This window comes from Otolemur garnettii, unplaced genomic scaffold, assembly GCF_000181295.1.
Source record: "Otolemur garnettii isolate 467f Iridium unplaced genomic scaffold, OtoGar3 scaffold00152, whole genome shotgun sequence".
NCBI lineage: Eukaryota > Metazoa > Chordata > Mammalia > Primates > Galagidae > Otolemur > Otolemur garnettii.
This window is the reverse complement of record NW_003852547.1, coordinates 4,522,997-4,531,830: the sequence shown is the minus strand read 5'-3', so window position 1 is coordinate 4,531,830 and position 8,834 is coordinate 4,522,997. Positions and strand designations below refer to the sequence as shown.

Below are 8,834 nucleotides of genomic sequence, written 5' to 3'. Positions count from 1 at the left end.
CCAGACAGGCTGGGTGGACATGACTCCCATGTCCACCCAGCCTACTGTCTTTTTAGGATCTACCCACTCCGGCAATGGCCTATCAGATGGGCCACACTCAGTGAGCTGGCAGCCTTTCCACACACCCGGGGGTCTTTCACAGGCCCTGGAGGAAAAGAATGTTCTGGCACTTACATCCTTGTGCCTCATATCAAGGGGGATGTACAGAAACCTCACGGAGAGAAGCTGCCTGTGGGAGGGCGATAAAGCATACACGCAGCCCATGGTGTTGGTCAGAAGGTGCTTTATTGAAGGGAGGGGCTCCAGCATCCTGCAGCTATAACCTGGGGACAGAAGAAAGGGGTTGAGGGGAGAGTGCCCATGTCCTCGCCCACTTGACACCCCCCCTCCTGCCCTTCAGTTTCCCTTTGGGGACCCTCCAGCCCGAATTCTGGGTTCAGAGCCGCTGACTGTCACCTAGGCTATGCCAAGGGAGCAATGGTCAACCACTGGCCACAGCTGCTGGGTTTGGGAAAGACCCAGGGACCTGGTGGATGTCACACAGAAGAGGGAGTCCTTTCTTTACTTTGAGCCGCTCAGAGCCAGTCCAGCGCCCCCTGGCAGGGAAGGGGTCCCACTCACTGGATCTCCCGGAATGCTCGCTTCTCCACGAGCTTCACTTTGTACTTGCGCTTGAACCTGGAGAAGGGACAAGAAAGCAATCAGTGACTGGTGGCCTAGCTAAGCTCAGTGGTAGGTTCTGGATGCCCTCACCACCACCACAACCCCTGCAGCAGTCCTGAGGGCCCTCACTTGGCTCTTTCCCGAGGTTCGATCATATTCCTTCTCTGGAAACTCTTGAACCGGTCTTGGAGGATGTTGCCCTCCGGCTGTAGGACAGAGAAGGAGGCCTCAGAGGGGCTGGCAGAAGCCCAAGGGCCTTGGACTCCACAGCCGTCCGGGTGGAGCTTAGGCCCTGCAGTCTCCCTGGTGCTACGTCAGGAGCAAAGCCTGGCCCTGAGTTCATGGCACTTGGTCTTGGGAGCCAATGGCCAATGACCCACAGCTGCCTCTGAACTGGGTATGGAAGAATCCAAAGGACAGAGGCTGGTGAGGCATGGAAGAGGGAAGGCCAGGCAGAGGGAACAACATGCAAAGACAAGGTCAGAGGGAGAAGGCACAGAGCCCCAGCCAGGCCACACAACGCTCCTGGCTGTGGGGAGGAGCTAGGCTTCATCCAGGGCACTGGGGAGTCATAGCAGGTTCTGAGCTGGGGAGGAACAGGGTCCTTACTGAGCTGTAGAATATCTCTTTAGTCCTGAGGAGAGTGAGATAAGGACTAGGAGACCAGACCATAGTAAAGACCAAGCTAGGAGGAAAGGCCTTCTGAGGACCACAGGCCCAAATACCACCCAGTCCCTCATCCCAGGAACCCCAACTTAGGACCCCGTGCCCTCAGCCCCCAGGCCAATAGCCCAACCAGCCTGTCCTGGGGGCAGCCATGGTGTCGCCCACAGCCCCTGGGAGGCACGGGGAGCAAGGATGGGTATCATCACTGGGCACGGGCCCCCATAGCAACACACTGCCCTGGACAGCAAGTACCTTCAGGGTCCTGAGTGAGTCGGACAGCTCCGAGCTAAGCTGCACATCAATGTCAGGGGCCTGATACCTAGAGAGGAAAGAGGGGCATTCGGAGTAAGGGGAGTTAGCCCCTGACAGGTCAGGGACACCAAGTCCAAACCTCCCTCCTGGGGAAAGCCTGGGCCTCTGAAAACCTAGAGCTTTGGGGTACCTCCCAGGAGAGGCCTCCTGGCCAAAGGCAGGAAGGCATTAGGATGTGGAGTCTGGGCCCTTCCCCAGCCTCCCCCAGATCCCCAGCCCGGGCCTCACTTGAGCCGCCCCAGCCTGCGGGGCTTGTTGGCCTCAGCCAGCCGCTGTGCTTGCCGTCGCCTCCGCCGCAAAGCCAGCTCTTCCAGTCGCCGGGCCACTTGGGCCTTGATCCCACGTAGCCGGAAGAGCTCCTGATGCCGGAGCCGGGCAGCTCGCACTGCCACCTGCTGTGCCCGCTGTGGGAGAGAGTGGGATCAAGGCCCACCCAGTGCTATCCATCCTTGGGGGCCTTCCCTTCCGAACCCCGGCATCAGCTGCTCCAGTGGTTTCACAGCAGCTGTTTTGTGAAACCACCTTCACTATCCACTTGCTTCTGTGCAATCCATAAACCTTAGCCCCTCCCCCAGAGTGCCAGAGACCCCAATACCCCATCCCAGCATGGAAGCTACTGGGAAACAGCAGGTCTCAGTGGACAAAGCAGCTGAGAGGGTTCCAAGCAGCATGAACTGCAGACCACGGAGTAGGACAGGGTAGACTGCCAGCAAGACCCAGCAGAGATCACAGGCAGCCCATGAGCAGCACGGCCAGGTGCTCACCAGGCTGCGGGCGGCCTTCTCCCGCCGCCGTTGCTGCTCCGTCTTCTTCTCAGCAGTGGCTAGGCGGATGGGTGGGGTACAGGCCTCAGCTTCTCCAGCCTCAGGGCTCTCACCCATCTGGCCTGGCTCCCCCTCATCGTCAGACTCCTCCAATAGCCCCTGGCATAGCTCTCGGAATGTAGACTCCTGAGGGCAGAACAGCAGTGTCTGGGGTGGGGGCGGGTGGGGAGAGGAGGGGTAGGCAGGTGTGAGGCTCACCTGGATGGCAGCTTACCTGGGTAGCAGCCTGCTCCCCGGCAGGCAGGGCTAGCTGCCGCTCCAGCTTCTCCACCTCCTTCTGCCGCTGCAGCTCTACCTCATGGGCTGCAGAGAGGAGGGTCTGCGGGGGAGGGTATAGGGGTTGGGTGAGGATTTCACAGACCTGACCCTCTTGCCCCCACCTGCCCTGGGCCCTGGCCTGGCCCCCTCTCTTCTACCATCCTACTCATGGCAGCCAGAGGAAGCTTCCTAACTCTCATTCTCATGGCTGTCCTGTTTGTCTGTGAGAAGCCATCTGGCCTCCACCCTTTAATGCCATATACATGAAGTGTCTGTGGAAATGTCTGTCTTGTCATGGGCAAGTCCCTAGAGACAGGAAGCTTAGTGGCTGCCGAAGACTAAGGGAGACAGGGAATTGGGGAGCAATGGTTATGGACCTGAAGTTTCGCTGGGGGATGATGAAAACTCTAAAATTAACTGTGGTGGTTGTAAACTGGTCACTAAAAACCACCAGGTCACACATTTTTAGTGGGTGACTACAAAGTTTAAGTCACAGAGCTGCAAAGCAGTTATACACATATGGAAACACAAAATAGACTGATCTGATGCCTCTTCTCACACGGCCCACCCATTCACGTCTGGTCCATGCTGAACAGACCAGAGTTTAGTTGTACCCTCTGCTGGGGCCAGCCTTGCCCTTGGAATAGTGGGAGCCCTGTTACTGCTTCCTGCAGATTATCACTGCCCAGAGATGGCATGCTGCCCTCTAATGCCTAAGAGCCCTGTGCTCTAACATCACTGAACCCTGTTTGAACCAGCACCCAGCCTCTACTGCAATCATCTCGAGTCTCCTCAGTAACCTGGCCGTTAGAACACATACTCTTGGTTCCCTTTGTTCACAACACCTGTGCTCAACATAGTCTGTTAATAGGAACAGGTCTGCCCACCCCCATGCACCCCTCTATGAGACAATAAGCCTGTGAGGACAGGCCTAAGGCTGTCTTGGTCACATCTGAGTCCCCAGCACCATCCAGCACAAGCCAAGCTCCTAGCGAGGGCATGCCAGCAAGTGGCAGAGCTCAACTGAGAGGGCTGGCTGGGCCGGGGCTGTGCACCTGGTGGTCTTCAAACGATGGGTTGTAAGAGGCTCCAGCGGGCATCACCTCCACAGCGGGTGCCTGGGAGGGCTTGGTGTGGAGACGTGGTGGTCGCTGGGAAGACAGAGATAGGGTCTTTAGGAGGTGATCAAGTAATGAAAACCATCCACTCCTGAATGGGATTAACACTGGATAAAAGACCTCTGGGTGACTTGAGCACACATTTCACTCCCAGACTATCTATATCCCTCCCTGTCTGGTCTCCACCCCAGCAAAGGCCCTGCTGATCACTAACATAAGCCTGGGGGCCACCTGGATGCCCCCCAAGCTCCTGCTACACCAACTACCAGTAAGTCCTGGTGCTTCTGCCCTAGAATTTTGTCCCTGATTATGTCCAGCCCCACCCCAGCTGTCACAGGGCTCTACCCTCATGCCCTTGGCTCCCAGCATCTCTAGACCTATTCGCTCACCTGGCCACAGTCCAACCTCCTCAGAGTGGCCACCAAGATCCCACCACACCCCACTGAGAAAAACCCAGCCACGAGGCCTGCACTCCTTCCCCAACCACACTGGCCTCCTCAGGGTTCTGAAAACATGCTCAGCCCTTGCTCACATCTCTGCACTTGCTATGCCCCTGGCCTGCAGGCTCTCTCCTCCAATCTCAGGGCATGACTTGCTCCCTCATCCCCTCCCAGGTCTCTAACCCCACAGGAAGTAGAGTCTTTCCAACTGAGGGTTCCCCTGTCCTCCCTAAGCCATGTCTTGCTGACCTGCCACACATGGAACCCTTTCTCGTGGAAGAAACAACCGCAGCCCAACCATCCCCCAACCCCTTTATTCCTTGCCACATTCCAGCACCCAGCAGGGATAAGACCCCTGGGCTCTAACACTTGGGATCCAGCAGCTCAAAACGAAGGCTACACACAAATCAGAAACTAAAACAGACGACACACCTGTCACGTGCCAAGGACTGTTTTCAGCCTTTGCGTGCATCACCCCTTAAAATACTCCTAACCGTCCCATAAGCCAAGCACAATTTTTTCTTTTTCTTTTTTTTTTTGAGACAGAGTCTCACTTTATCGTCCTAGGTAGAGTGCCGTGTCATCACAGCTCACAGCAACCTCCAGCTCCCGGGCTTAGCCGATTCTCTTGCCTCAGGCTCCCAAGTAGCTGAGACTATAGACACCTGCCACAACGCCCAGATTTTTTGTTGCAGTTTGGCCAGGGCCAGGTTCGAACTGACCACACTCAGTATATGGGGCCAGCGCCCTACTCACCGAGCCACAGGTGCCAAGCACAATTTCATCTGACACAAGAAGGAACAGGACACAGAGAGGTTGGGCCATTCTCCCAGATTAGCACCAGATTAGAGCTGGGACAGGAACCCTGGCTCCCAAAGGGGGTTCTTGGTTATGGGGATGAGACCAAGCTCTGTGGCCCAATTGCAGAGTAGCTCCCGCTGCCCCCAGCCCCTCTACAGCACCCCTACACGCCATCCTCACCTTCACTCCTTTCCTTTTGGTCTGCTCCAGGAAAAACTCATCTTGGTCAACCAACGGCCTCTCCAGAGGGTCTGTGGAGACAGAGAGGGCACCTGCTGGGGGCTTTCTCAGCATGGGAGACGGCTGTGGCCCCCTCCCTCCAATCTCTCTGCATTTCAAAAGGGTGGTACTAAAGCTCAGGCAAGGGAAGGACAGATTCCCAGACCCCAAGGGGCCTTGAAAAGGAAACAAAACCTGCCTGAACAGCATTCAGAAAGTAGAGAGACTCAAGGCTGAGGGTAGGAACCCTCATAACTCAGGAAAGGCAGGCACAAAGGGGAGGAGGGTGCCACTACAGGATGTTCAACTCTGCTGGGAAATCATCAAAGCAATACCCACATAGGACCCCCTTAGACACTGTGCTCTTGTATAGTGCACAACACACACAACTGCATGATAGGCCTGTCCCTGTTCACAGGTGACAGCAAGATCACTCACTGTCTGGGGCCCAGAGATCGTAGAAGGGCCGCTCAACAACATCCTGGGGGTCAGCCTTGGCCTTGGCCACAGGTGGGTTGAGAATCCGGGCCTGGGCCCTGCGCACCTCCCGGGGCAGCTCGCCCTGCTTTGCCAGCTTCTCCCATAGCTGCTCCTTCCGCCTGAGTTTCTTGGCATTGGGGACCTGGTGAGCGAGGATGCTGGTTGGGGAGAGATGGCACAGTGAGGTGGGTGGGGTAGGTGAGGTGACAACCCAAGAAGCAGCCAGGTCTCCTAATTGGGCCCCCACCATTCAAGCAGTTCCTTCTCCTGAAAGCCCTCTCCAAAAGGCTATACCTAGTCCCTCCTTCAGAAACCCCTCTCTCCCTAGGTCTGTTTCCAGCCTAGGCTTCTCTTCTGAGCTCCACAATTGCCTAAGCAATAGCCTTGTCCTAGGCATCCCCTAAGCACTTCACACCCACCACATCAAAACGAATCTCAGCATCACCTGAAAACCCACCCCCTCTCCCACACATCTATCTCAGGGCAGCCTGGCTATTTCCTTGTCACCTGTCCACCCCCTCCCCCTATGGCACTGAGCCTCTAGGCTCTGCCTGATGCACCTCCTGAACACGGCTCCCACCCATTCCCTCCTTTCTACCCTCAAAGTCCCCAGCTAGGTCCAGACCCATCCTTGCCTGCCTCAGCCCAAGAATCCTGGCACCCTCCAGGGTGTCCAGTCTCACTCCCTCCAAAGCCCAAATCTGACCCTACTCTCCCCTCCCAATGACCTCCATCTATTGTCTGCCCCCAGAATCCTTTACAACTGGGATCTGGTGGGAAAGAAGGGCCTGAAAGTGTTGGCATACTCACTCTTTTGGGGCAGGGATCTTAGATGTGTTCTCAAGGATGAGATCAACCCGAAGGGGTTTCTTGAGAAGCAGAGATTTCTTCTGGACTTTGGTCCTCTTCTTTTTCAGTTCTGGGAATGGAAGAAACAGTCAAGGCCTCAGGCCTCCCCACTACCAAGGACCAACAACCTCCCACCCCACCACCCCCATCAACTTTCAGCTCCATTGGACCCATGGTATCTAAATCTGGAGTCATCTCAATGCAGACTTGGGAGGTCCCAAGCCCTGACCCTCCATCACATCCATATGCTGGGTCAGCAGGAGGGAGGTTCTGTGCTGCGGAGGTCCCTTAAACTGTTGAGCTCAAGTTATCCTCTTGCCTCACCCTCTAAAGTACCTGGGACTACAGGTGCCCACCACAATGCCATGCTAGTTTTAGAGGCTGAGTCTCACTCTTGTTCAGGTTGGTCTCAAAATCCTGAGCTCCAGCAATCCACCCGCCTCAGCATCTCAAAGTGCTAGGATTACAGGCGTGAACCACGGCACCCAGCCCTTATTTCTAGCCTACTCATCAAGGCAGACCCCTACCAAAACTTATGTGCACAAGGACATTACTGACACCTTAAAAAAAAAAAAATCTGCCGTTTTAAAGTTAGTCTGTAGCTTGCTTTTTGTCCACTCAAGGTCTTCATGTTTATATTAAAGCTGGCCCTTTTTAGCAGGCTGTTTGCCTTCCAAGCCACGTCATTAACACAGGTTTCAGAGGCTGCAGACCACAAAAGCTCCTCCTCACCTTTTTCCTTGAAGCCAGTGTCCACGAAGAAGAGTTTATCATCAGGGGCCTCTGACAACAAACCTCTGGGAGATGGAAACGCATTACATCAGCCAAAGATATTGGAGGAGGAAACAGGTTTAACCTCACAGGGTCCAGTCTTCCTCTTAGGCTCACTAAGCCACCCTCTTCCCAACATGGGACTGTTCTACGCTAAGGCATCGCCCATCAGTTTACAGAGCTAGTACTTAAAATACATCAATTTCGCTAAATCTGGTAACTAATGAGTTCCCCCAGCTTCCCATCTTGAGTCCCCAGCCAACATTGCCCATTTCCCTGACAGTACCAGGGACAGACGCCTCTCAGCCTCCCGGAAGTCTCCCCAAGCTCGCTCTCCAGCCCCTGGCCACACAGAACTTGGTCCCCAGCTTCCGGAAGTCCCGCCCCACGTACCCGCTTGTGCGTTCCTGCAATCGCACGTCCTCTAGGAACTGATCAACCTCCAGCCCCAGGGGCTCCTGAGCCAGCCGCCGCCAGCCTCGCTTCTTATTTCTCGGGCCTCGTCGCCTCCGCCTTAACGCCGGGTCCACCGAAGTGGGCCGCAGTCCCAAAAAGCCGGAATCTGCCTTGCTTTTCGAGCCAGGCCTACTACCGCCGCCGCCGCCCCCCGCCGCCATCTTGTCAGAGGAAGAAACTTGTCGCTGATGCCCCTAAAAAGCCCGTTTGGGACGTGCGCGCGCAGATTTCCCAGCCTCTCTGGTGACGTATTTCCTGTGACAGCCATCTTGGTATAGTGGCGAAGGGGCGAGGAGGCTGCCATCTTGGCTAAGGATAAACGGCTCCTCCCTCCGCTCTACTTCGCTAGATCTTCAGATTCCTTGTGCTAATCGGCAGGGCGGTGGGGACTGAGGTTGTAAGTCCTTGGAGCTCACCTAAGCAAAACACCTTTCCTTGCCTCCTCAGTCTTTGCTCAATCTGATTTTTTTTAATTTTTTTTTTTTACTTTTGAGACAGAGCCTCGCCCTGTCCTTCAGGTAGAGTGTGTGGGGTCAGCCTAACTCACAGCAACCTCAAACTCCTGGGTTCAAGCGATCGTCCTCCCGAGTAGCTGGGACTAAAGACGTGTGCCACCATGCCCGGCTAATTGTCCTGTTTTTTAGTGGAGATTTAAGGGATCCTATCCCGCTCGGCCTCCCAAAGAATCGCGTTTTCTTAAAAGCGAAAACTCAGAACCATTAGTGGCAGATTCCGCACAAGACACGTTCCAATCTCAGAACGTTTGTCCTCTCAATGCGCAATCCCAGAATATTAACAATCGAAGAATTTAGGAATGTCTAAGTTGGAAGCACAGAGCGTTATATTTGAGGGATATTAGAAACGTATACTAGTGGGACCCTAGAAGTGCTGAGTGCGAATCTTTCATCTTGGACAAAATGCTTCACTGTGTCTCAGTTTCCTCATCTGTATAACAAGGATGATAAAGGTACAGCTGC

At 55.1% G+C, this 8,834-nt stretch overlaps 1 protein-coding gene and 1 non-coding gene across 2 annotated transcripts; both read right to left on the bottom strand.

Moving 5' to 3' along the window:
- Nucleotides 1-266: 266 nt before the first annotated feature.
- On the bottom strand, nt 267-8,070 carry NOP53 (NOP53 ribosome biogenesis factor). Its single transcript, XM_003799561.3, has 13 exons — nt 7,795-8,070; nt 7,363-7,427; nt 6,592-6,700; nt 5,740-5,939; nt 5,263-5,333; nt 3,779-3,874; nt 2,680-2,784; nt 2,406-2,591; nt 1,870-2,045; nt 1,582-1,648; nt 793-869; nt 622-678; nt 267-323 (listed from the first exon to the last, which is right to left on the bottom strand). Exons 1-13 carry the CDS (start codon nt 8,016-8,018, stop codon nt 317-319), a joined length of 1,440 nt encoding a protein of 479 aa, XP_003799609.1. The 5' UTR covers nt 8,019-8,070; the 3' UTR covers nt 267-316.
- On the bottom strand, nt 1,430-1,541 carry LOC111728366. Its single transcript, XR_002775682.1, has one exon. It is a non-coding gene; the product is annotated as a small nucleolar RNA SNORD23 (small nucleolar RNA).
- Nucleotides 8,071-8,834: the final 764 nt, after the last annotated feature.

What these genes read in the sequence shown, in the direction of transcription:
- NOP53 (XM_003799561.3), bottom strand. Translation starts at nt 8,018, where the DNA reads ATGGCGGCGGGGGGCGGCGGCGGCGGTAGTAGGCCTGGCTCGAAAAGC. An exon ending in AAGATCCCTGCCCCAAAAGA is followed by an intron (nt 5,940 to 6,591) that starts GTGAGTATGCCA and finishes CTCCCCAACCAG; the next exon opens with CATCCTCGCTCACCAGGTCC. An exon ending in CCAAAAGGAAAGGAGTGAAG is followed by an intron (nt 3,875 to 5,262) that starts GTGAGGATGGCG and finishes CTGTCTTCCCAG; the next exon opens with CGACCACCACGTCTCCACAC.